Below are 27,388 nucleotides of genomic sequence, written 5' to 3'. Positions count from 1 at the left end.
TAGCGCTCTGTAAGAATACCGTGATTCCTGCATGGTTTCACGCAATAATGAACTCATTCATTTGGACAAAATGACAAAAAAAAATGAATTATTTCTACGTATCACGAACTTAACTTTTTTGTCAGACAGACATTTTACGTCAATCTGACAATATCAATAACATTGCAAAAACATTTGTATTCTTACAAACAATCACAAAATTCATGTGAAATGAAATGGATAACATAATACAACAGCCTTTGAATAGAACCTAATGTGGCAGAGTACTCATTATGGAACAAATAATTTACTCTGGGAAATTTTATTGCGAGTTCTCCTCCTAGGTTTGGTGTGCATAAGTCAAATTAAATCTCGCCCATACATTCGTCACATTTCTGAAACTGAATTACTGAACGAGTACAAGCGTCCTCGGCTCGACTCCTACGTGCCAGCATGGGCCACAGTTCTCCTAATAGTGTTTGTGCCTCTAGCGTGCATCTGTACACGGTACATGACAACCAGAGACTACGTGGATACCGCGCAGTCCTTGCTCGCCTGGACGCTGGCCCTTACAATAAACGCAGTAATCACAGAGTCTATTAAACTGATTATAGGGCGACCGCGGCCCGACTTCTTCTGGCGTTGTTTTCCAGACGGGCAGGTAGTGCCCGGGCTCCAGTGCACCGGCAATCCGTACGATATTATTGAAGGCAGGAAGTCTTTTCCAAGTGGACACAGCAGTTTTTCGTTTTGCTCGTTGAGCTTTTTAAGTTTGTGGTTGTGTGGGAAGCTCGGTGTACTATCACGGAGGCGTGGAAGAAGCTGCGGGCTTGTTATCTGCCTGGTGCCAATGATGATAGCCGGTATGGTGGCTATGAGCCGTTATTGCGACAACCATCACCATTGGGAGGATGTCTTCGTGGGATCATTGTTAGGCATTGCCTGCTCATATTTCTGCTACCAGCAATATTACCATCCCTTGGAGTCGGAGTGGTCGGGCGAGCCTTATGTGACGATGGATAACGAAATGTTTAGTACTACTTACGATGGCAATGACTCCACGCATCACGTGCAGTGTTGCACAAAAGACATAGATAATATTTGTCTAATGCTACAGTTACGTAATAAAAAAAAGTTAGAGACCAATAAAACCATCAGCTGAGAGATATGTTGTTCCTTTTTTCTAACTACCAATTACCTGTTTACTAAATGTTCGACAAATTGAAAATCTCAGTGTAGTTATAATGGCTACCCAGTCAAAGAATGATGTGTACCTGTGGCACAATTACTGACAATCCCGGATGTAGGTACCATTGGGGAATGTGCAGGTGGTAGCATCAACTGTAGTACTTACACGGTACTAAATGTATCTGCGGTAGGTAATTACTTCCTTCAAAATGAACGCACAGCTAAAGTAGCCTGCCAGCTGTTTTAAGCAACGCATAGCTTGTCAATGGCAATACAGATTGTTAGAGAAACATTGTTAATTCTTAAGCAATGCTATTGCCCTAGCTATAGATTGCATTGTTACCATACGATGCATTGCTATGCGCAATCTGCACGCGAGTGTTGCATTCGTCAAATATAAGTGCCCGATGAACTTGTGACAGATTCTGCATACAAATTACGATCTTAATTTAAAATTATCTGATAAATAGCGGCTATCTAGACATTGTGAAACAAGTCCTAAGCGCCTGTTTCACCACCTTCATATAAGTACCCTATAAATTTATGTGACAGATAGTTCATACAAATTACGTTCTTAATTCTTTATCTGGGACATATCGGCTATCCAGGCCTTTAGAAACTGGCCTTTGATCTCGTACTATCGAGAATTAGGTGTACCTATAAAGAAGTTCAAATAAAACAAGTAGATATAAATGATTAGTTTTATTTCGCACAGACATTGAAATGTTACGCGACACATTATTAATAATATTGCTGTTACTTTTTAAGCTCATACAGTTAACAAGTTAGCTTAACACGGATTCGAACAACTTCATAAACATCTAATAGAATAAATTGTTTAATCAAGTACAAAAATGGTATCTCTTGTTACGGCATCATATTATATTTTAATCCATTTATCATATCATTGTATTGTCACGACTGGAAAATGCACAATATGTATATCATTTATTAAATCTAGTATGAAAATAAATGCATATTTTATTAAGTAACATTAGCTATTATAAAAATAATACAAATTATATTGGAAGCCCAACCAACACTAGAATGGTGCTACGGGTACTTTAAATGCATATTTTACTTCAAAATCAACTTTTGATATCCATAATCTAGAAAATACACAAAACATTACAATACAAATAAAACAAACGGGTACTAGAACACCTCGTTTACCGCGTGTTATTAGAAACTGGATATATTTAGGTAATACGAAGATTTATGTCCGAATACTCAAACGCTACTCAATTTTAAGACAATCTCAAAACTAGTTCTGTCCTAATCAATTTTTTATAAAATGACAGAGGCAGCACGATATTTAAGTACAACTTAAAATTGAATAGCGTTTCAGTATTCGGGCGCTAGTGAATTTCTGATATCACTAGCAACTCAAACGATTCAGAAACTTTATGCTACATACTCTTTAATACATGGAAGACAGACTAGTTGTAAAAATTGTGCGGAAATGACATATCACAATGTTAAGACTAGTTTTTTCAATATAAATAAACAATCTCAATAGTTTTCGAGGTGTCCTACATCTGCTGTAGACTTATAACAACCGTAAATGTGAAATCTCAAAGATTACAACTAGTGACGATAAAATTCATTTGAAACGAAGCTCACCAAACACATGGTGCATACACATAGACGCCGATAAAATCCGAGTGTTCTATCTTATTACTGTAAAATTAAATAAAACATGTAAGTACAAGGAATGTCGAGGCAAACGCCGTTAATATAACACTACATTTAATTTCTAAAATAAATGCAGATTACCATTAAAAGTTTGGGACATATTATACAACATACATAATTATAATTTTTCAAAAGATTAATACGTATTTAAAAGAATTTCATAACATTACTTATACTATTCATAAGAGAATTTTAATGGAGGATATTATTACTATATCGTGTATATGAATTCACCATTATATCAAATAACTAGAACAATTTCTTCGATGGTGATGTATCACTGAATTATTGTGACGTACGTACATGGAAGATTCTAGCGTAAAGCATACAATTAAATAAAACAAAATAAATTAATAAATATTCCTTCGTTACGTATTAACATCATAATATACTTCATTCGCTAACACCCGCACTCACAGACATTTAAAGATTACTTAAACCATTCCTTAGTAAGAATTTTGTTCCGAAAATAATTGCTAAGGATTGGGTTAAGGCCTCGTCCCTGCTAGGAACATTTGTTGAGCGACATGTATTGTGGCCCCGTCATTGACTCGCTTCACAAAATATGTTCCTAGTGGAGACGAGGCTTAAGTGACCATTAAACGACTCTGAGTACGGCGGTTTGTATCTATAAATAAATATTATTATATTGATTAATTTCTGATATTCATTATTGAGATTATTATGCACATACGAATGTATATTAAACTCTTTGCTACACAATATATATTTGACTAATAAGTCATCTAAATATGTCTTATGCGTAGAAAAATAACTCATAGACTATTATAACAATAATTGAATATTCATTTTTCGACTACTTTTTTTATTAATAATTACAATATGTTTGCATTAGTCTTTTAAGTAATTCATATCTAAGTAACATTAGCAACTAATTAAACGCGAGCACTATAGTCGCCCGAAATAACATTGCAAAAATAGATTAATCTTCTTAGATAGTAAAACCAAACCACTACATTTGTGTATTGTCAATATTCAAAGTCTTATTGTTGAAATTGTATACGGTTTATAAACACGCATGCTATATTAGAGGTATATAATGGTACTAGCTGCTCCCGCGCGGGTTTCATCCGCCACTCGGCTAATATTGGTCATAGTATGATGTTTTATTGCCTTACTTGATAAGTGCACAAAAATAATTATTCAAATCGGACCAATAGCTCCAGAAATTCGTGCTTCAAACAAACAAACAAACAAACTTAATCTTTATATATTAGTATAGATAAATATAAAATAACGATATCAATCTAAATATTATAAGATAGTTTGTAAAATATTTACGAGTACAGAATATCTATAATACATAGGATACATAAACTTTACAATAACTTCGGCAATAGTTTAAGTAAATGCGAGGATACCACAAATATGAAACGACTTAATATGGATATTGAGTGAAGATAAGGTTTAACTAGGATCACAACTCATCCTTCACCTTGGCGTATTGGCGACAGAACTCGAACATCTCGTCCATATTGCGGCCGCCGTCATAGACAGAGATAAGTTGCCCGCTCGTGTACAGTTTAAATGTGGGCAGAGTCTGTATTCCCGCCAAGTCAGCGACCTTCGGATTCTTAGCCGCATCCACAGCATAAACATTAATATTGATGTCTTCAGCTTTAAGCTTGTCTGCTAGGAGATTAAGCTGTGGTTTCGCCTCAACACAGTGTGAACACCCTGTAAACAATATTTCTTACATGAATATATCAAACAGTTAACTTTTGTTCATAGGTTCAATCGAATTCATACAAGTTTATTCGATTGGTTTGGTCCATTGATGTTAAACAATATCCATATAAAAGGCTTGTCAGTGGCGAATGCCTAGATATGCCAATACGTAGACTTTAGTGCATGCATGGAGTGATCTTACTAATATTATAAATATTATAAATGCAACAGTTTGTGGATTCAGTTTGTGGGTATGTTTGTTACTCAATCACTTCAAAACGGCAGAGAAAATTGGGATGAAATTTGGAACACGGTAGGTTACTTTTTAACCCAAAGCGAAGTTGATGGCAGAAACTAGTATTCTATATAATTTCCTTAAGGAGTTTAAAGTACCCATTTATGTATATTTACTCGTTAGTCGTGTAGGAAACAATATGTATAGTTGATAGAGCATTGGGGGCTATAGTGTATGCTGTGAACATGAGTTCACATCAAAACAAAACATAGTTGGCCTTCGAACCGTTGGGAAAAGTCTCACGTTCATATAATAGAAATTATGCTAAAAAGTTAACAACCGAGGTGCCGTGGTCACAGTGGGTGTTTATTTCGTAAAATATTTGTGACCAGCTGGTCAAAGTTCTCGTGTCAATGACATTGAGTTCATCACCAATTTGGAAGTGACATTTACATTACATTAAATTATTTTCTTACCCTTTTTCACTTTGTGTGCTAGTCAACATGTCTGTTCTTTTGCTAACAACCGTTGCTAATTGCATTTTTTTTTATTTCCAATGTTTTATCAGGAATAGAATATTGCTTTAGATTACCGCTATGTATAAAAGATAACACGAGCCCATGCAGGTTACCTTGTACCAGTTAACCGAAAACTGAATAATGCGGCATAACATGACAGCTTGACTAGCACCAGCTAAGTATCTTATGTGCCATTATCATACTAGCCATTACCGCCTAGTTTCACCCGCTCTGCTCAGTTCCTACTGATCGTACCATGATCTTTTATAACCTTTAGCGTTCCATGATCATTGGAAATATATGGCGTCCAAACCAACTCTTCAGCTTTATATACTAGTATATAATAGAGTATAAAGACAGAATAAACTTACAAGACGCGAAGAACATGATGAAGGAAGGTGTCGGTGAATTCATCACCTGTTCAAAGTCTACGTCACTGGTCATCATCACATTTAGACCGAATCCAGATTGCTGTGCCGTTAGTTCCTTTTGAGCAGTCGGATGGAAGTCCGCTTGGCTATGTATGAAGTTTACGAAGTCACCTTCCTGTAAACAAACAAACATTTTAATGTTAAAGAGACACTTTTTACTAGAAAGTGAGTTTATTGTGTCAACGTCAAGTGTTGGGAGAGCCATGCTTCGGCACGAATGAGCTGGCTCGACCGGAATGATGCCGTATTTAGGATATTGTTATTTAGAGCGTATTTATTTATTTCGCTTATTTTTATAATATTAAATTTTTATGTCCTATTTAATTATTATTTTAAAAGTAAATAAATATTTAACAATTACCTTTCTACCGCCTGTGTACTCCTTGACGGCTTTGTCGTAGAAATTAAAGTATTTGATCGTGGGGTAGCCTCTGACGTCATAGTTGGCACACAGTTCCTGGTCTGCGGTACAATCGACTGCTCCGAACGCTACCATTAGTTCATCAGCGAATTTCTCTGCAGCCTTCACAAACTCCGGCTTAGTACTTTTGCAGTGTCCACACCCTGAAAGTTAGGAGTTAAAATTATAACCAATCACAGAGCTCTATTCAACGCTGTGCGTTTGCTTAGTTAAGGGTCGTTTAAGTACCGTTTATGAAGTACTTCGCATAGCGTTGCTACTTCACTGAGGAAAGAATTGTTTATGAATACGGGTGTTAGAGTGTTGACGTAAACAAAATACTTGCACTAGGCCATTAGATCTAGCAGAAGGTTACAATGGCACAGAACGAAGGTTTACAGTGCAGTGAGCCGGTTTGGTTGCTGGACCCCACCGACAGATACACATTTTATGTTTTCGTTTAGTTTCCTAACCGAAACACGTGCCCGTTGACTGCAATTGTGCAAAATTCAATCATTGTTATTCACAATATCACCTATCAATCGACAAGCCTACTGTCCAGTTTGCGTCATTTTAAAAGACCGAATTAAGGGCGCCTTTTCATTGGTCGATAAGTCGATCGCTAGCCCGAATGCGAGAAATCCCAGCATGCAAGCTAACTACCAATGAAATTCATCGGTCGATAACTTGGTCGATTCAATGCGTGCGGGGACTTAGCATGCGCATGCGGATGCGGGCGCTAACGACCAATGAAAACAGTTCCCCGCATACGAAGGGTCCGTATGGCATGCGTTACAGAAATCTCTCGTATCTAGCATGCGGACGCTAACAACTAATGAAAATGCGCCCTAACGTAGCCGCTTCGTAGACAGATTTCATTGTTTCTAAACAAAATGATGATATTGTTGGTGAAGGATGCATGCATTCGTCAAATGACGCAACGTTGATAGTTACCCGTATTTAAACGTTTTACAACATCAATGATTGTAGGCGCCACGCTGGCTGCAAACATCTGTTTGTATGTGTGACTACAACTTACATGGTGCATAGAACATGACAATGGCGTGTTTGATCTTGCGCAGTGTGTTTCTGAACGTCGCGGAGTCGAGGTGGCGCACGGGCGACTCCTCTTCCGACCACGGCTTTTCTGGGGGTGGTGGCGGCGGTGGCTCTTGAGGGTCCTGACAACAAGAACAATAATATCAGTTTTTAAACTGAAATGGTCACTAACAATATCATTGGAACTCGAGTTCATCCGTGATCATGGCGCTTGCAACAGTGCCCAAAAATAGGAATCTCATAGACAAGACATTAAAAAACATGGTAAATATCCCATCACAAGTTCTATGAACAACAATATTTTGTAAATGTATGTAAATTAATTTCTCGATTAAGGACGCGTTCTCATAATTGACAGGTATCGAATCGCATCACTACATTGACACGACTCTCGACAATACACACATACGCACGGATAGCTGCGGAAATTATGACAAAATGAACTTGATACTTTGAAAGTTTGAATATTTTCTTACTTTCTTTTTTAATATTTTTATTTTGTTTAGTGCGTGCGTAGACTCAAATGTTTTGTGTTATCTGTTGTTCAATTCCGTTCAGTGCCGAATTTGGGCTCGGATTATTCGATTGGTGTCATTTTCATAGTTTTCGGAAAGTAAGCGTTCGAAATCAAAAATCAAATGGTGCCAACGCAAAACTAACTTTTTACATGCTTTTATTTAGTTTCATATGTAAAGGATGTATGTATGTGTGTTTGTTTGTATGTTTCTATGTAACCGACCTCTTCCAACTCGATTTTTACCCATTTTAAACGGACCGATTTCGTTCAAACTTTGTAGACTTATCAAGGACCGGTGGCAAATTAATACCTCGTAGAAATTAATCGAGGGTCAGGAATCCCTGACGTGGACACTTAACAGCCCAGCCGAACCTGAAGAGATTTGAATATACTTTCAAGAAAAGATATTTAGCGTGATGAGCACTTTTTCGCCATATCTTTTATACTAATTATTCTCATAACAATACTAAATTTTCCGCCTACTGTTAGTATTAATATTAAAATTATTTTGTTCGGTTCATCACAAAAACATGTTTTTAAGTTTTTTTAATCTACAATGTGATAGGGGTGGGACTTCTAACCCGTTAAGGCTGAGTACTATATCTAATTTTATCGACAAAAAAAATAATATGGGGGGTTGAACCCCTAATTGAAAATATTGAAAAATTGTGATTTTTTCGGTAAAAATAATTCACAAATGATTTTTTTTAAGCCTTAGGCCTTTATCAAAAGCCTTAGGCCTTGGCATCTAAAACAATAAATGAAACTGTAAAGGTGTACACTTTACTGATTTTACTCGTTCCGTTACAGTAATAGGTAAAATAGATGACTTTTGACTTCATCATTAATAAAACAAAAAGAAAAAACATGCGGACCCGAAAACCATAAAAAACTGTCAAAAAAACTTTTTTGGCGCTATCTAGGAATTTAATTTTCACTCCGTATTCGATATTAGCGACCCCAAAAACCACAACAATGACACTCATGTCGAAAAATGACAACGCCAGAATCTCTATAGAGCTTTGTCCCACCAAAAAAATATAGTGTACAGACATGCCAAATGTAGCATTCTATTGCTGCTCTATTAGTGATAACTAAAAACATGATTAAAAGCCTTTAGATCTTGCGGTTTCTATATGAATCTAAGTACAAAATATTACATTTAGGTTAGGTTAATTGCAGTTATAATGGTAGAAATAATTAAATTACAATGCTATCATAGGGTGTTTAGCTATGAAAGGAAGGAATGTCATCACTCATCACCAATATCACCTTTAGTAATCCTACTTTAATTCATAATCATAACGAAACAACAATGTAAACAGAACAGACAGAGCGAATGTCAAATAATGACTTTTGGACATAATGACACACGCACGCCAATGAGGTTTCGTTACATCTAATCACTAACGTTCAAACACGAAATCATAATTATAATATGCATTCATTATAATATATATTATAAAAAAAAATTAACTAGCAGTATGTATTAAAACCAAAAAAATCGTACACATTACATTAATAAATCTTTTTTTTATTGAATGACTCGTTTTGTTCCTTGTGCAAGCGTACTAAGAAACGCAGAGGGTCGCGATAAATACAGGAAATAGGCCTTGGGTTTTTAAAATTCTTTTTATTTCCTAATTTTTATCCGCAAGTTTATCAGAATAATAATTAAGTAACCAAGGGTCTTATTTTCATTGCATAATTTTGATTAATTTACATTTTTTGTACATTGATGAAATTAAGTGGGGCAGGATCTGGCATGGTCATTTATATATTTATGTCGGCGCCATCTTGAACTTAGATTTTCACTTTATATTCGTTATAAGCGACCCCAAAAACCATGAAAATGACACCCATGATGGAAACTTGGCAAATCTAGTCGGCGCCATCTTGGATTTTGATTTTGACTCCATATTCGCTATAAGCGACCCCAAAAACCATGAAAATGACACCCATGATGGAAAGTTGGCAAATCTAGTCGGCGCCATCTTGGATTTTGATTTTGACTCCATATTCGCTATAAGCGACCCCAAAAACCATGAAAATGACACCCATGGTGGAAAGTTGGCAAATCTTGTCGGCGCCATCTTGGATTTTGATTTTGACTCCATATTCGCTATAAGCGACCCCAAAAACCATAAAAATGACACCCATGATGGAAAGTTGGCAAATCTAGTCGGCGCCATCTTGGATTTTGATTTTGACTCCATATCCGCTATAAGCGACCCCAAAAACCATGAAAATGACACCCATGATGGAAAGTTGGCAAATCTTGTCGGCGCCATCTTGGATTTTGATTTTGACTCCATATTCGCTATAAGCGACCCCAAAAACCATGAAAATGACACCCATGGTGGAAAGTTGGCAAATCTTGTCGGCGCCATCTTGGATTTTGATTTTGACTCCATATTCGCTATATGCGACCCCAAAAACCATAAAAATGACACCCATAATGGAAAGTTGGCAAATCTAGTCGGCGCCATCTTGGATTTTGATTTTGACTCCATATTCGCTATAAGCGACCCCAAAAACCATGAAAATGACACCCATGGTGGAAAGTTGGCAAAACTTGTCGGCGCCATCTTGGATTTTGATTTAACCTCATGTTCAAAATAATATAACGAAACATTCTATATTCAGTAAAAGTGTTGCTCGTACAGAATGTGTAAAAAAAAAAAACATACAAACAGCCGAACATAGTACCTCCTCCTTTTTGTGAAGTCGGTAAAAATATCAAGATTGGTTTGTGAAGTTTAATATCAAATATTTTGTACTCATACAGCGATCTTTTTCAAGGCCATTTTTTGTAACAGGCGACGCAGCGTCCACCCACGACAGCGCTCGAGCGCAGACTGAAATTTCATTTGACATTTTCTATCTAATAAATCTAAATAGTAAACAAATAAAATAACCCTTATTGCTACGCTTTAAAGTTGATGTCTGACAGCAAAACAGGAGAAAAAATTAAACGGGAACTTTTATTTATTTCCGAGACAATTTGTAATATTTTCGTAATTTTTTCCTATAGTATAATTTTTGATTATGTCTGCTTCCCCGGGATATTTTTTTGAGATTCAGAATTATGCGTGTAGTAGCAGTAAAATGTTCCTAAACTCAACCCTTTTTTGACAATTTTGTGTGAAGAGGTAAAGAAAAATCGTGTTTGCAATAATAAAATATAACTTTTTTCACATTACAAATCAATATTTTTGGAGATAAAGAAGTGATCTATCTATTGTAATTGTTAGTTATGTTCAGTTAAGTTTCTTTTGGTCGTAATATGTACTGAAAAGTACCTTATTTACGTCAGATTTGAGAACGCGTCCTTAAGTAAAATGTCAGTTTCAGTGTTGCAACGTAACGATGACACAAAGACACTAGCGGTCATCGTCAGATCCTATTTTTCTCGCTATCACCATAATCAGTCATAGCATAGCCAACAAAGGTTTGAAACGATTGTACATGCCACTGGCTATTACGTTTTGTGTATTGCGTGAGCTTTTATAACCCGTCACAATTCTCTGTTGGACCATAACACTCCACTGTAGAAGAGGGTTTGTTATTTAATCGCTTGGCATGTAAGTTAGAGAACGCAGTTTAAAGGCTAAACAACAGTTATGAGAACGAATAAACTGGTCTGCTGACAAAATTCATGACATTAATGTATTCTATTCTACATTCACCGCATGACTTGAAAAAATAAAAATATTTTCGCGGTGTTTTCTGATTCGGTATGATAATAAATATAAAATTACCTTAATAAAGCTAATAATTTGATCTTCTTGTCTGGCATGACTTGCATCAAACTTGTACTCTCCCTTGCTGAAGTACTTTAGAGTTGGATATCCTTTTACTCCAAAACGAGAAGCGAGGTCCGGCTGCTTCGTCGCGTCTACTGCCGCCAAAATACCGTCGATCTATAAATACATATAATTTAAGTGGTGTTAAGTGGTGTTGAAAGTTAGTACCTACAATTTTACTGAAGTCATGATTAGGTATCTAGTTTTCTGTATGTATGGAAATTTATGAATCCTTTCTGTTAGCTCTCTCACACTTTCTAAGAAACGTAATACAAAATTTCTGCTTCTCTCGCCTAAGTCATTTCAACTCCATCAGACAGTCACTCAGCCAATGAGTAACCGTCAACCGAAGAAAGTTAATTATAATTGGTAATATGCAAATTAGTTGGTTAGAAGAAAGACAAATTTCAAATTGGTGAAAAAATGTTGTGTCAAATCAAGGGATTTAGTCGTTGGTGTATCTTTAAATAAGTAAATAATAAATAGGTAAATAAATATGATTATAACCAACCTTTTCAGACTTGATCCTTTTAGCTGCTTTCTCAAATTCAGGCTTAATTCTCTTGCAATGTCCACACCAAGGAGCATAGAAGACTACGAGAGCTTTTTTAACATTCGAAAGAGTTTCTTCAAAATTGCCAACTGAAAATAAAATTACATGTTAAACTCAATAGAATCCAGTTACATAATTGACATACAGCTATTTTTTGTATACTATCATCATCATCTGTATGTTTATAATCTCCATTAGAAAGAGTTAGGTCACCTAAAGCTTCAATAAACCTGTTACCTGGCTTTTATGACCCAAAGTATTTGTTGAGCGTGATATAACAGCTCCAATCGAGCTCGCCAATTTATGTTGCAGTTACGAAGAGAATAAAAACATTGTCACCCTAGCGTGATTTTCCACCAGAGATGTGCTATGTAGGTATGCTACGAAGATGTAATAGCTAAGCTGTAAAACTATGTGACCGTTTCCACTGATACGAGACTGATAAGATGCACTATGAAGATGCGCCGCCGCAAAGTAGCTGTGCGAGGAAGATGCTCGAGTTTGCGATCCATAGCACGCAAAAACATACCAAACGCAACGTAGCATAGCACATTTTTGGTGGAAAAGCATCCTTAATTTTGTCACATCTATCTATTTGAGCTGTAGTTTTTCAGTAAACAAATATTTGATGGTGACCATGATAATATATGAAATCAAACAGGCACAGCCAAAGAATACAAAACAAGAAACGTCTATCATTCATTATATACATTCTTTTTTCTAATATTAGTGCTTGTATAGTATGTACGTAGAAATAGTCAGCTACGAATACCTTTAATAAATTTAGTGTAGAAATATTTCTGCAACATAATGCGAGGTTTAAATAACACCTTAACGAGTAACGAGTAAGGTTTAAAAAATATTGTAAATAAATATCAATTGATCATCTTTACAAACTCCAGTAAAAATCATTGACATTTTTAATTCTGAAGTTAGAAAATTAATTGTCAGTTCTGTGCCAGTCATTTTACAAATGAATACTCTTTATTATAAAAATGAGGTTTATACCAGCATTTAAGAGGTTTTAGCAAGTGCTTTCAATCAACAATAACAATTGGATATCGAGTTGGGGCAAAAAAAAACCGTCTACGAAAATGAAGTTTGCTAATAAAACAGTCAATATGAAAATTATCATGAGTAAATACATATGATGTTCAAAAAATATTAAGTTTATCGGGATCAGAAGGGTAGAGACAGAGAGAAACCATTGTCTACTCATTTAACATAAACAACATTCAACATAAACTAACAAACAATTTTGTAGGGAAGAAGCCATTACCCAGTATCAGCATTTGAGATAGTTACAGACTGTTCATGATGATGATGATTATGAGGATGTAAGGTACTCACCAGTTAAATGCACAACATCAGAATCCTCAGGCCAGCTCTCATCAACAACCTCCTTCTTCTTTTGTTGCATTGCAGATGTTGGATCTTTCATAAAGTCTACGATAGCTTGCTTTTTGTTCTCGCCGTTGTACGGCAGTTTGTATTGGCCTTTTCTGTAAATAATAAATGGTATAATTAAAACTAGTTGTTACCTAAGACTGAATGATATATAGAGAAAATAATGAGAGGGTTTAAAGCTACAGAAACCTGGATCCCTAACTCCTGAATAGAATATAACAGAATTCTGTAGTCACCGCCGGCGCCGGCGCCGTCAGTCTGTCTTAGAGACTTGACTTACTGCCATACTACATAGACATTTAATGATCACTTACTTAAATTATTCCTTAGTCACGATTATGTTCTGAGAACAAATGCTAAAGACTGGGCTAAGTAACTATTAAATACCTCTGAGTATGGTAGTTAGGATTGTTCAGTTTTAAAATGGATATTATAAAAGTAAATATTCTGTAGCAGTAATATTTGAAGCAGATTTTTGTCAAATGGATATATACTTACTCATAGTATAAAAGCGTAGGGAAACCAGTAATGTTATACAATTGCCTTATTTTCGAGTTTCCTGGTTTGGATACATCAATCGCAGCGAGTAATGATTCACCCTGTAATGTACACATAGATACACGTTTAGTTTGCTAATTTATAATCTCTATAACGTAATGTATTAAAAAATAAAGATTCTACTTGGAAGAATGTCCATGAGACTAACTAAAGTAAGAACTTTCTTTTGAGTTCATAGAATTTTTAGAAAACTGAATTTGTTGACCAACTTTGTTCAATAGACTTTGTGTATACTACAAAGAAGAAATTTTCTAAGCATTACTTTAGGACTAGCGACATCATAAAACACTAGCATCTCAATCCGTCTAGAATACTTTTATAATACTTAGGGCGGCTTGCGCATCGTCGCTAAATACAGTTTAAGAGTGACGTAAACGCATTTAGTCTGCTAATTATATTTAGCGTCTTGCACAACAAAAATTTAGGCACTAATCACGTTTAGCGAACTGTCAAAGTTAAATACCCAAAGATGGCTATTTAGCTTCGCTAAATACGTTTAGTACCAATCGCGCGTCATCATATTTATGTAGGTTATAGACATTTTACTATTATTTCATAAAAGATTGTAAAGAGGTCGGTAGGAAGTTTGTAAGATGGATTTGTGGGAATTGTATTCTGACGACGACGAGAAGATTATAGAATATATTAATAGACCGAGGGAATTGTTTGAGAGAGCAGACTTATTTGGAATGAATTCAGACCACAGGTTTCGTCTAACGAAAGAAACCACTATATTTTTGTTACAGCAAATAGCCCCACATTTAAAAACCAGCAACAAGTAAGGAAACGTACTTTTATTAATGGATATGGACTGTATCGTTGGCCGAGTGGTTGCAAGTGCGACTCCCGGGTTGAGCAAAGTATTACTGGGCTTTTTTCGGATTTCGAAAATTTCTCAGTAGTAGGACGGAGTCTGGACATGTGCCCGTAAGGCAATAGGCTCACCACACATTATATGGGATTTACAACATAAATTGTGAAAATTGGGTGTAAACATAATGTGTGGCTTAAAGGCGTGACGATATGTATGTATTAATGGATATTCAATAAATAGTAATAAATAAAAACTAGCAACAAATAAGGAAATGTACTTTTATTAATGGATATTCAATAAGGGCCATAATAGCTATTTTGACCTAGTCATTTTGCTTTTCGCTCTGTTTTATTTGGTCAGTCTTTTTGCACTCAATAATATAGGTGTATGGTTCCATCGCTGCAATCAGTGATATCAGTTCTTCTTTTGTAAAATTAGGGACCCCCCGGGTGGCGCGTAGAAGAAACACTTTTTTGTGCCATGGTAATTATGACTCAACTAAAAAAATTATTAATCAATAAAAAATATCACGAGAACAATTTCACAAATCACAACAGCACAATGTGTGACAGCTCGGTTGACTTGATGTGTCAGTTGAAAGTTCGTCGGTCCATATTACGCATTTTTGTTTTAAGAAATGCAACAATTTTGCTCTAAGTCAAATCTACAACGCACGAAAGTGTAAAAAGGAACGCAAGAAACTGCATTACCGACTCTCTAACTACGATTAGTTAAATTACCATCCATACGGACATGAGCAAGAGATTTTTAATTGTATTTAGGTTAAACATATTTAGTAAGATAATCACATTTAACTAAATTCTGTTAAGACCAAATGTTGCGCAAGCCGCCCTTAGGTATCATGGGGCTTAAAATAGCATTCAGAGTACAGAATATAAAACCAAACTTAATATCATTAAGTTCATTCAATATCAGCGCAATATGATACAATGAGCGCTAGTGTTGCAACTCGGTATATCATTTTATAATATCAAGGCGGATCGATCAGAATCGGATTCAAGAGCAAGTCTTTTTCTTCCTTCTAATTTTAAACTTGATTAAAAATGTCGCAAATATGTCTTACCTTCAATTCAGCAGCAGCACTCACATACTCCGGTTTCAGAGTCTTACAATATCCGCACCAGGGCGCATAGAACATTATCATAGACTTCTTGTAAGCACCAGCTCCTTTCTTTAAGAATTTGTTCAGAGCCTGGAATCAAACATGAGGTTTTTATTACTTACATGCAATTTAAATCTTGATAAGTCATTTCTGGACAGTTTGTACAAGAAGTATACATTATGTATAAATAAACCATAAACTATGTTTCTGATCAGCTAATCGCGAAATAATTGTGGACAAACATATGTTTGTTTGTCCACGATCCACTGTATGTACAAACAAATCATACTGAGAAATTGATGACTGGATATCGAGAAAAACTGAGAACTTCTGTCTATTTTTTGAAGACAGTTAAAAACTAAATAGTACTTATTTTTTCTAAAGCAGCATAACAAAATGATATCTCTGTCATTTCGTAATAATAAGCTCACACGATAATGGTTCATTAGCATTAGCATTGGTCAAACTCAAATAATAACTTGTGAAAATAACCGAATTATTAACTACTACTTAATCTTAATGCACAGCTCGTTCGCAATATCCGCATTTACGCGTACGCAGAGAAAAAAATTTATTAGAATAAGATACAGAAATACCTCCATATGTTTTAGTCTATTCACGAGGTAATTCAATTGTATCGAATGAATCTTTAGTTAATTGATTTTCATTCACTTAACTACAGAGTGATCACAAGTAAATATTCTTTGGCCCAATTTCTAAGCTAAGGTTCGATTTTTTATTGCATTTTCGATATTCTCATTCCCTTTATTATAAACCCTTTGAGCATAACTGGTTATACCTGGGGGTTAAATGTATAACGCAACACACGTGTACTTATGTGTATCCCTTTAGGAAAAGACTTTGTCATACAGGTAAAAAAAAATCGCAATAAGAAAGAAAAAGTTTAACCTTTCGCATCGACAAAATATTCGCTGTAGTAATATATATTGTTCAATGACATTATAAAAAATAAACTCGCAGTATGTTAAACATACAAAATTGTTAAGAAAATACTTTGAAGAATATCTAACAATGATTAAACAAACAATATCAATCATTGCCTGATGACAATTACAGTTGTTTTAAAACAAAAGCCAATCATTATTAACAATATACCTTGTATGTATCAACTGTCTATCTATAGCTGGTAACAATAGCCATGCCATGCTAGAGGTTCATATTCATGAGTAGCATTCCGCGACAATCATTGCTTTGTGTGTCACGGAATGCTGCTCATCAAGCTCTTGGAATTACCATAGCTGTAACTAGTAGTGTACCAGGTATATGGAGATAAGCTAGCATTTAATTTCATCAGGCCTAATAACATATCTGGTTGACAATGGACACACTGCCTATCATTTCTTAGGATTCCCCAGACTATTTACAAATGTAATGATTCACACATAAATCGCATATATTTTTAAATATAAGTAACAGTCGCTTTTTGGTAATGGCAATTTGCAATTGGCACTATAACACAACAACTATATAGGCGTAAACAGAGGAGGTCCATAATTACAATATCAGCCTTGCATATAATAGCTAGAGTACATTGATACTAAAGTAATAATACTATAAGTATCAATACTTAAGTATTGAGAACTATACAAAAAAAAAAAATACAATAAACATGTATGTAAGTATGCACAAAATGAGTTTTCAAATATTGTGATTTTTATACTCATTCATACTTGTTCAATAGGCTATGTTATGATTAAGCTAATTAAGCATTAAATAAGATTTTGCTTAAACATAATGCAAGTTCGTTTTCCAAACACACTTTGAAATGCTCATTTTAAGTGGTCATGCTTATCAAATGGGTAATTCTGATAAGAAAATGTTAGCAAGCACAAGTTTGTATGTATTGTAGTTCATTAACCTTTGACTTTGCAGAGGAGCCTTGCGAAAAATTAAACTAATGATGCAAACTTGATGGTAAGTTAATACTAAATTGGTAGAACCATTTTCACAAAGAACTAAGTGAGTATAAATTAGATAATAATAGGTACAAACCTCTCCATCCTGGAGATGAAATATGTCAGTGGCAGTAGGATCCTCATCCCATGGCAGATCTCCTGTGGGATCCCTTAAGAAGTTTGACAGAGAATAACTAGACTCATTTCTGTCATAGTCTTTATGGAATTCACCATCTTTATAATGCTTCATGTAGTAGGGTTTATCTGTAGCCACTTTCAGTTTCTTGCAAAGTTTTCTACCTTCACTGTAATGTAATAACAATAATATTTTTAAAGAAATCAAATAATTGTTTTTGTATCCAGTACAATGTTTTACATAAATGAAGTAAGTAAGTAAAGAAGATTATATAGTAGTGGCTTGATGGGCTGCAGTGTCTTATAAGCTTGCTGTTTTCATATTATCCATGAAACAGACTCTTTACCAGCCTGCTTGAATTACTAATAAGAAAGTAACAATGTTCTGAGGGCTCAGTGTTAGATTGTTATACATTTAATGTGATCAAAATGTTACTGCATTTGGTGCTCTGATTGGCCAGCTCTAATGAATCAACCAATCAGAGGGCTTAACACAATAATGTTTGAATCTCATTAAGCATAAAACAAACTCATACTACACCCTCTGTTCATTCAATACTTTCAAAGTAATGAGACTTATTCTTATAAGAAAATAATGAAGTAGGTGGTACTTACCTACTAGTACAGTCTATTATAGCAAGGGTAGCTTGTCCCTTCATAGCATCAGCAGTGTCTTTGACAACATCTACAATGGTGTGCGAATTCTTCGGCTCATTCACATATAATATCAAAACATTAGTCTTAGTTCTTAAGAGTTTCTTAAAATCTTTTATATCACCTATATCTGTAATAACTGCTGTTCTTTGCTTCTTTGCTTGCTCAGAGTTTTGAACAAATATTACACATAGCAGTAACAATACCTGTAACAATGATTGCATTTATTTGAGTGTGTTTGTGGTAACAGGATATTTTTCCTTGAAGCTGAGGATAGTAACAAAAGTGTTTAGGTATAATACTTGAAATCACAGCTCTTCTATCAATGGCATAAGACATATTCTATACCTAATTTTGCCTAGCATTGTCTGACATAGTTTTATAAAATGTGGGTACCTATAAGTATCCACAAATCCAGTTTCAGATTCAATATTAAAATAATTTAAATCATTATAGGCACTAAATATTCTTATGAAATTTACTAAGTAAATAGTACTATTCCAGAGACTGCATAATATTTAAGATAATCCCAACTAAATATGGGAGACATCTACTTCATCAAAATTCAACCAAATAATGTATGACTGAATTAGGTTTTAACTAAAAATACATATTAAAACAGGATACACTCAATTTATCATTCGCCGCATGGTGTTGTTCGCAACTGATAAAGTTGCCGGCACTTTCCAACGCCTCTGCATTTAAATAGCTACGTACATAACCTGTTTCTACTTCAGGGACTAATTTTAGAATGCAACTATCATTATTATACTGTACAATTATCTGATAATAATAAAGTTGCACCACATTTATCGAAGAAAGATAAAAATTATTACATTACAGTTACAATTTCAGATTCATGAACGATAAAAGTATTACAAGTGAATTTAAAAAAATACTCACCCTCCAAACTATTTTTCGATCCATGATCGTCGATAGCAGCACTTTTGATAAATAAATATTGCTTTTACATATAAAAAATGTAATACGTATATACGTTTTTTTTTACTTTATCCTAACGTTACTTTCATTTACTTTTGGATGACAAGCAAGCTTACGGTGATACACCATCAGCAGTTTTGAAATGACAATCATTTGACATAATATGACGACTGTCTGACTAGCAATGTCAAAGACAGATTTAGCAATTAGCAGTGTTGTGCCTAATTTTTTAAACTATTTTTGCTATGTATATTCATCTGCAAAATTAGTTTATGTATATAAAACAAACTGAAGTGAGACGATCCTCAAGCCGTTCCACCTCTAAAAGGATAGGCAAAGATACGATCATAAGCTTTCGGCTTGAGTCTAAAGTAATTATCTAGTTTTCTACTTCACCCAGTAGCACCTACATTTTGAGTTAAGTTCGTTCTAATCAGCAAAATTAGCGATTATTGTCAATAGTGATACGATATTAAAATGTAATAAGACATCACATAGTTTGTGGCTTGGTTAGCATTTATTAATATGTTCTAAAGACTGTATGCCAAGTCTTACTTCCAAGGCGGTTCTTAAAAAAAATACTCAATGTCACAGAGGTCATAGCAGCTGGTTTGTTTTCTTTGTAGCCAAAAGGGTGGGATAAAATTGAAGTACTGTGATTGGTGCATTGTAAAATTATTCTGTTTCCCATTGGTTTAACAACATATGTAGAGCGATTAAGACCTATCAAATATTTTTTATGTAAAAGAAAATAGAAATCATTTTCGATTACAGCACTTCGTTCCGGTTTCCCGCTAGCGGTGAAGATATAATTCGTATTTATTCATGTAAGTGCACAAAATAAATAAGTTTTTACGTTTACCGGCCATTCCTTTGCTAGCATATTCTTTATTGAATAACTTTTTGTTCGTAAATAATACCTAGTCTACTACAAACCAAAACAAAATTACAGGTAGTTTCCAATTGTTTTATCTTATTAGAAAGTATTTATTTAATAAAAAAATGCAGGTCCCGACATTTAACTATAAATTTATTTGAAAAACCTATCAGTTCGTGTATTTTTTCAATAATATTAGTTATTATTTGACGAATTTTTAAGGTGTAGGTAATTATACATTTACATAAAACCTATATGAGAATGACTTTATTTATCTTGCTCTTGTAGTTTATAAATTGATATAGAGAATATTGTCAACATACAACATAGGTTAAGACGGTCATACAGGTCATGACTCAATGTCGCAAGAAAATATTCAGTTTTTATCTTTATGTATAATATTAAAACCAACTGATTGTATCTACCCACTGACTGATTACAGGTAATGTGGTAATGCTATCTAAGTTTATTATCACAATATTATAATCTTAATAGTTTTTGGAATCTAATGGGATAGATAACCTAATAAATGATTTTTTTTGTTTAGATATAAAATTCAATCAAAATGGGTCGCAAATTCGTGGTTGGTGGCAACTGGAAGATGAATGGAGACAAGAAACAAGTCACCGAGATTGTTGAGACACTTAAAAAGGCCTCATTGGATTCCAATGTGGAGGTAATATTTGGATTTCTTCATTGATGCTTATTGTTAACTAACTATAACTTTTCCTATTCAAATGCATATCAAAATATAATTGCAGGTTGTCATTGGCGTCCCCGCAATCTATCTGGAGTATGTCCAAAGTATTGTTCCCAACACAATCAATGTTGCCGCACAAAACTGCTGGAAGGTGCCAAAGGGTGCTTTTACTGGTAAGAAACCAAAGATATTTATTAATTCCTTGTAAGTATTTATGTGAACACATGTTAAAATTATTTCTGATACTCCAGGTGAAATCTCCCCTGCTATGATTAAGGACATCGGAGCCAACTGGGTCATCCTTGGTCACTCTGAACGTAGGACTATCTTCGGTGAGAAAGATGATCTTGTTGCAGAGAAAGTAAGTACTAAACATAAATGAGATTTATAATATATATTTTTATTCTAAGTAGATACTAATAAGAGTGAAATTTCTAGGTTGCCCATGCTCTTGAGTCCGGACTGAAGGTTATCGCTTGCATTGGAGAGACTCTTGAAGAACGTGAGGCTGGAAAGACTGAAGAAGTTGTGTTCAGGCAGACTAAGGCCCTTTTACCAGCTATTGGCAGCAACTGGGACAAGGTCGTACTAGCTTATGAACCCGTTTGGGCTATTGGCACCGGAAAGACTGCCACTCCACAGCAGGTAATAAAATTAATTTGTTTTATAAATAAAGGATAAAAAATGATACATGCAATTATTTATTGGTATTAACAGTTTATTTACATGATTTTGAACTGCGCTTATCTAGTAAATAGTGTTTAGAATTTAATCAGAATTGGTTTCAGTAATAAGTATGTTATTTAAAACCTATAGGCATTGACTGGATTACATATTGTTATAAATCAATACCGTATGAAGTATAATTAAATGTCTTTAATGTTTTTTGCAGGCTCAAGACGTACATGCTTCACTACGTAACTGGTTGTCAGCGAATGCTTCCGCTGATGTTGCTAACGCTGTCCGTATCCAGTATGGTGGGTCAGTGACTGCCGCCAATGCTAAGGAGCTGGCTGCCTGCCCCGACATTGACGGCTTCCTCGTCGGAGGAGCCAGTCTCAAGCCAGAGTTTGTTGACATCGTCAACGCCACCCAGTAAAACACCAGTCTGCTAGCGCATACGTATATTTACGTTTTATAATAATTTTGTTGTAAGGTTAATTTATAAACTTAGAAACAAATCAAAGAAACAAAAATGTGAAATTATATTCCTTATTAAGAATTACTATTTTTTGCTTTGGCGAATGTTATTATTTAGATTGTTTAGAAAAGTTACGAAGTAACAATATTTATACTGATTTATAAGGTATCAATCACTGTCAAATTGCTTTTATTTCATGTTATACAATAGTTGTTTTTTTCTAAAAAAACAAATATATTATCACGTAAAAGTTTTGTGTTTGACTCTATACCCAGTCGCCCAAAAGTGTGTTCACAGCAAACAAATGATGATCATACCTATTTATTTTTAAAAATATATTATCTAAAAAAACAACATAATTATGTAATATTATATTTCTTTATTGAACACCTGACATTTTGAATTTTTATCCGAGTTTCCAGAATTTTTATTCTTTACATATAACAAGCTGTAATAAGAACAGGTATGCTTTGCATTATATTCAAATGTGCATTAAGCGATGGTACTTAACATTACAATTTTTTTCATACTATTACGTTTAAAAATACAAACTATAAAAATGGTAATCCAGGCCATTTATGAAAATAACGTCAACATAAGTCTTTAGAAAGCTAATATCCAACTTTGTGGATGATCAATGCATAACTAAATCAAATTGCCACATTCCCTTACATGGTCTAAGTATCTAAACTTAAATATAACTAATATTATTACTATTACGCTGTATTGCCATAAAGTAAAAAGATTACTAGGTAATTAAGAAAAGCAGATGAAGTTAGGTTGACCCTTTATTTTTTATACCATTGAGGTGGTATCTATAAATTGGCTAACTGTTTCGGCCTGCTCAGCAGTAGATGTATAGGATAGCCGTTTCCGTGCGGATGATGCCGCACAGGCACCATGTAAATCTATTGCGTATGGCGTATGGTGCCCGAGAGGATACAAAACTAAATCATACAAAACTCGGCTTAAACGACATTCGTCAAAAGTGCCCCCTAAATAAAAGTGTCTTTATTTGTCACCCTTATCATGCCCACAGTGTTCGTTTTAAGTAATTTCGCAAATTAGCTGACATCAGGGGTTGTAAACCAAGTTGCCGACACATTTTATTATTGATTATAATTCTAACAGCCCACTTTCTGGAATGTTTCTCAAAAATCAAATGCTTTTGTCATAAGGTTCATTGTTGCCTAAAAACGTACAAAGAGTGCGCTGTTCGCCGGCCCTTCGCCTACGAAGTACCGTATTTCCTTGCGTATACGGTTGATTATTGTTTAAAACTACGCCGTTCATAATTGTTTGCGCCGGCGCACAGTATAATATTTTGATAAACTAGTCGGACAAAAGTCAATTTAGGACATGTCTTAAATGATCCTTCTAACGCCAAAGAATCAAGACAAGCTGCTTTGCTCTGGTATTGGTACAAAATAATTTTGTCCCGCTAGTTTTTCATACTAACTGTGCTTTTTTACTGCGCTGTGTTTTTCATACTCAAGTGGTACGTGTATAAATTCTTTACAACACTTGAATAAATAAATCCATGAAATAATGCAAAAAGGTTTACGACCCCTAATATAAATTAGTCACTTACCTTCAATTTCCATAAAAACACACAGATCGTCACTTTTAAACGCACTGAACGAATTTACTGACTGCCTACGTTAGATACACAATGTCAAATGATTATTTTAGCAAATAGAAACACGAAAACAAGCTAAAAGTGACAATTCATGGCGGATGATTCCCCAGGGGAATCATCAAACTTTCTGGCGCTTGGTGCCTCAGAGGCATCACAGAATTTTTGTTTGACGCCAGGCACTAAAGATTGCTAAAAAGACTTCCGCACGGAATCGGTTAAGCCACCAGAAGTAGGTACTAGTAGTTAAGTATCTTTAAAACATTTCAACCAGTTTGCCAATTTGCACACTATACATTTATAATAAGGCTTGGTTATAATAAAATTATTTTACTATAGAAATTTTGAATCTAGCGTTCCCTTCATAGCGGTTATCGGGTTAAACTTAGGTACTGCCAGTTTTTCACCAAAAGTGATCTGAAGCTTATCTATACCTACATTTTTATGCTTCTTTATAACTTAAAACACTATAACACCATCACGCCCATTGATATAATATTTGACTATATTAAGAGATAGATAGACGGTAAACAATTCTCTACGAAAATGTTTGATAATTAGATTTTCTAAGATATGAGATTCTTTCTTCCACGATATGTTTATTGCTTAGGTCCTTCACCACACAAGAAAGGTTCAGTAACTTCATAGTTCTTCAACTTGACAGACAGCCTTGCCCAAGAAAGGCAGGTGTTTCACAATAGGTTCTCCATAAGAAAAGACTGCTTTGATAGGCTCGAACCAGGATGCAAGGAAAGATAAAACAAAGAGCCAGAACATGATCTTGACAAACCAATCCAGGAAGTACAGGCTGAAACAAAAAAATAAATTGTAGCAGGTGATTTATAGATGACGTATAAACTATGAACATTTCGGATTTAATAATAATTCATTAAACACACTGCCGGTTCATCCTATGGCTCGAAAAACCCTTGGCTTATGTTTAACTTACTCATTATTATTTATTTATTTTTTAACAAAATCAGTCCTTTATTTGTTTTTTACAAAATTAAACATTACCTCAACCCACCAAACTGTTAAGACAGTTTGGGTCGTGTTGTGACAACGGTCAGAACCAGACACATTTCCAACAACCCCGAAAAGTCTACTGTTGAACCAGTAGCCTCTTCAAGAAGAGGGTATTTGCAGTCCCTAAGTCCCTAATAACACCACAGCCATTGTTTGTGTTTTATTAACATAATACTCATAATAGGCTATGCATAGATAAACTATTAATTCCTTATCAATAACAGTAGGTACCTAACCTTTACATTAGGATCTAATTCTGTCAACAAAGTCGTGTGATTGCGACGATCAGTTAACATTCAATTCTGAACTCAACGATAGCCGATAGCAGTAGACACCACGTGACTATTAATTATTATTTACTACTAGCTTCCGCCCGCGACTCCGTCCGCGCGGATGTCGGTCTTCGTGTGGAAGTTTTATTTCTCAATTTTGAGTAACTCTGACAATGACATCTTATAAATATCTATTGGACCCAAATGCGGCGAGGCCCATAATAATTAAGGGATCCCTCTATTGAGCTACTGCTGTTGAGCTCGCGTTCTGTAGAATAAAAAAGAAAAATAAAGTTTTTTTTTTGAATGACTGAATAAAAAGTATCCAATTTTATGCCCAGGATAATAAGGTATAATTATACCAAGTTTCATCGAAATCGAACCGTTAGTTTTCACGTGATGCCTGAACATACAGACACACAGACAGACAAAAAAATGTTTAATCACATATTTGGGTTTGGTATCGATCCAGTAACACCCCCTGCTATTTATTCTTTCAATATTTGTATACTATAACCTGCCCAGGAGTATGAAGAACAATTGTACCAAGTTTCGTTGAAATCTGTTGAGTGGTTTTTGTTTCTATAAAGAACATACAGACAGACAGACAAAAATTTTTCTGATTGCATTTTTAGCGTCAGTATCGATCACTAATTAACCGCTGATAGTTATTTTGGAAATATATTTCACTTACAGAATTGACCTCTCTACAGATTTATTATAAGTATATAGATTATTAGGTATGTATTTGTAAATAGTCCCATGTAATAGGGTGTACCCTATTACATGGGACTTACAATACAAATAGTGAAAAATGGGTGTACGTAGCGGCATTACGTATCGTAAGGAGCAACTCTGCCTACCCCTTTAGTGGATAAAAGGCGTGATGTTGCTACATATTGACACCCGTATGTACCTAAATTATTAAGGGCTTCATTTTTGTTCTTAATGATGATTTCAACGTTGTTAGGGAAATGTAGGTATTTTGTACAGTCAAAAAGAGAGGGCAGTAGGTACTTACAAACGATGATAAATCCTGTTGTAGGGCACTTTTGTCGGGTCTTCCTTGAAGCAGTACACTCGACCTCCTTCCACGCAATTCATCAAATACACCTCGCGATCCGCCTCCGTAATGTCAGTGTTGTAGATCTCCTGCTCTTCTGGATTCAGTTTGTCCTTGATCGCATCGTAGTTAGGACACGGGAAGTTCCACGGTCGCATTGTGAAGTATTGCAACACTTCCAAACCATTGGATATTCTTTCTTGGATTCGTATCATTCTGTAGAAAAAAATTACAAGGTCAACCTTGACCTACCCGGCTTTTCAATGCAAAATGTATTACTAATGGAAACAACAAATACTGGGTAGGTACATGTACTGACGCGCATATTACAAGCATTGTGATGTAACACCGCCTTTGGCATTGTCGTTTCTGAGGCCTACCAAGCTACACAAAATCATTTCAGTAGACTTTGGCTATATTTGGGCATTAATCAAATATCTATTTGTATGTGTAGTACTACTAGCACTCCATGATACTTAGCGGTTAGATAATTGTTGCAGGCACCTAAGAACAACCAGAAGGATAAAATAATAAAGTCCTTAAAAATATTACTGAATCCGAAAGGTCACTTACATCCTCTTCTGTCCGAGCACAAACAGGAGAAAATCGATCAGATAGGCAGGAACTAGATGGTAGAAGATCCTTCGGTACTCATGCAGCACAGCATTCGTGGTGATGTCTCCGTTAGGATACCAGAGTGGCCAGGATAAGGGGAACTTTCGACCATAGTCCTTAGCTATTTGGAGCACTTCACCCCATGTAGTGGGTTTCTGATGACCGTTGTTCACATTGTATACTGGCAGTGATGTAGGTCTGAAAAATAGTTTATTTAATGTATCTAATTTGCGTTTTCAATGGTGATAAAATGCTGTTTTGTAATAAAACAATAACTGACTTAAGACAAAGGTCCTATCATAGCATAATTCTGGACACTATGCAACTCGTATCTAGGTTCAATAAATCGGCAATCTCAATAATACTGTCCAAGGAATCGAACCCCTTGTTGCGTAGTCACACTTTTCACTCGAGAAATTTGTCATAGGTGAATTAGGTA

At 35.0% G+C, this 27,388-nt stretch overlaps 4 protein-coding genes across 8 annotated transcripts in view; 2 read left to right on the top strand and 2 right to left on the bottom strand.

Moving 5' to 3' along the window:
- Window positions 1-119: 119 nt before the first annotated feature.
- LOC118263351 (phospholipid phosphatase 5) lies at window positions 120-1,145 on the top strand. The gene has a single exon (XM_035575281.2). The coding sequence runs from the start codon at window positions 254-256 to the stop codon at window positions 1,139-1,141; it is 888 nt and encodes a 295-aa protein (XP_035431174.1). The 5' UTR covers window positions 120-253; the 3' UTR covers window positions 1,142-1,145.
- Window positions 1,146-1,854: 709 nt separating this feature from the next.
- On the bottom strand, window positions 1,855-19,766 carry LOC118263327 (protein disulfide-isomerase A5). 4 transcript variants are annotated; one of them, XR_004782583.2, is made up of 14 exons: window positions 19,581-19,766; window positions 18,639-18,883; window positions 17,986-18,193; window positions 15,934-16,062; window positions 13,976-14,076; window positions 13,421-13,572; window positions 12,029-12,159; window positions 11,473-11,634; window positions 7,175-7,316; window positions 6,097-6,299; window positions 5,676-5,850; window positions 4,319-4,560; window positions 2,791-2,847; window positions 1,855-2,088 (listed from the first exon to the last, which is right to left on the bottom strand). XR_004782583.2 is itself a non-coding variant. In XM_035575259.2 (13 exons), the coding sequence occupies exons 1-13, from the start codon at window positions 19,602-19,604 to the stop codon at window positions 2,845-2,847; spliced, it is 1,917 nt and encodes a 638-aa protein (XP_035431152.2). In that variant the 5' UTR covers window positions 19,605-19,766; the 3' UTR covers window positions 1,855-2,844. The 4 variants fall into 4 exon arrangements, 2 of the variants coding, with proteins under 2 accessions (XP_035431152.2, XP_035431143.2); XR_007707059.1 differs by having other exon boundaries at window positions 2,791-4,560; XM_035575259.2 differs by having other exon boundaries at window positions 1,855-2,847.
- Window positions 19,767-20,278: 512 nt separating this feature from the next.
- Window positions 20,279-22,587, top strand: LOC118263360 (triosephosphate isomerase). 2 transcript variants are annotated; one of them, XM_035575294.2, is made up of 6 exons: window positions 20,279-20,446; window positions 21,044-21,172; window positions 21,258-21,369; window positions 21,448-21,557; window positions 21,635-21,841; window positions 22,089-22,587. In XM_035575294.2, the coding sequence occupies exons 2-6, from the start codon at window positions 21,062-21,064 to the stop codon at window positions 22,293-22,295; spliced, it is 747 nt and encodes a 248-aa protein (XP_035431187.1). In that variant the 5' UTR covers window positions 20,279-20,446; window positions 21,044-21,061; the 3' UTR covers window positions 22,296-22,587. The 2 variants fall into 2 exon arrangements, with proteins under 2 accessions (XP_035431187.1, XP_035431196.1); XM_035575303.2 differs by having other exon boundaries at window positions 20,421-20,571.
- A 520-nt stretch (window positions 22,588-23,107) lies between these two features.
- LOC118263342 (putative fatty acyl-CoA reductase CG5065) overlaps window positions 23,108-27,388 on the bottom strand; it is a 30,058-nt gene continuing 25,777 nt past the window's right edge. The window contains exons 6-8 of the mRNA XM_035575273.2: window positions 26,908-27,147; window positions 26,293-26,550; window positions 23,108-24,781 (exon numbers count right to left, since the gene is read on the bottom strand). Coding sequence (XP_035431166.2) covers window positions 24,616-24,781; window positions 26,293-26,550; window positions 26,908-27,147 — 664 coding nt within the window. The 3' untranslated portion in view covers window positions 23,108-24,615. The remainder of the gene's footprint in view (window positions 24,782-26,292; window positions 26,551-26,907; window positions 27,148-27,388) is intronic.

Source organism: Spodoptera frugiperda, chromosome 25 (genome assembly GCF_023101765.2).
Source record: "Spodoptera frugiperda isolate SF20-4 chromosome 25, AGI-APGP_CSIRO_Sfru_2.0, whole genome shotgun sequence".
In the NCBI taxonomy this organism is placed as follows: Eukaryota; Metazoa; Arthropoda; class Insecta; order Lepidoptera; family Noctuidae; genus Spodoptera; species Spodoptera frugiperda.
Note: the sequence above shows the minus strand (reverse complement) of the source record. Positions and strands in the feature narration are given on the sequence as shown.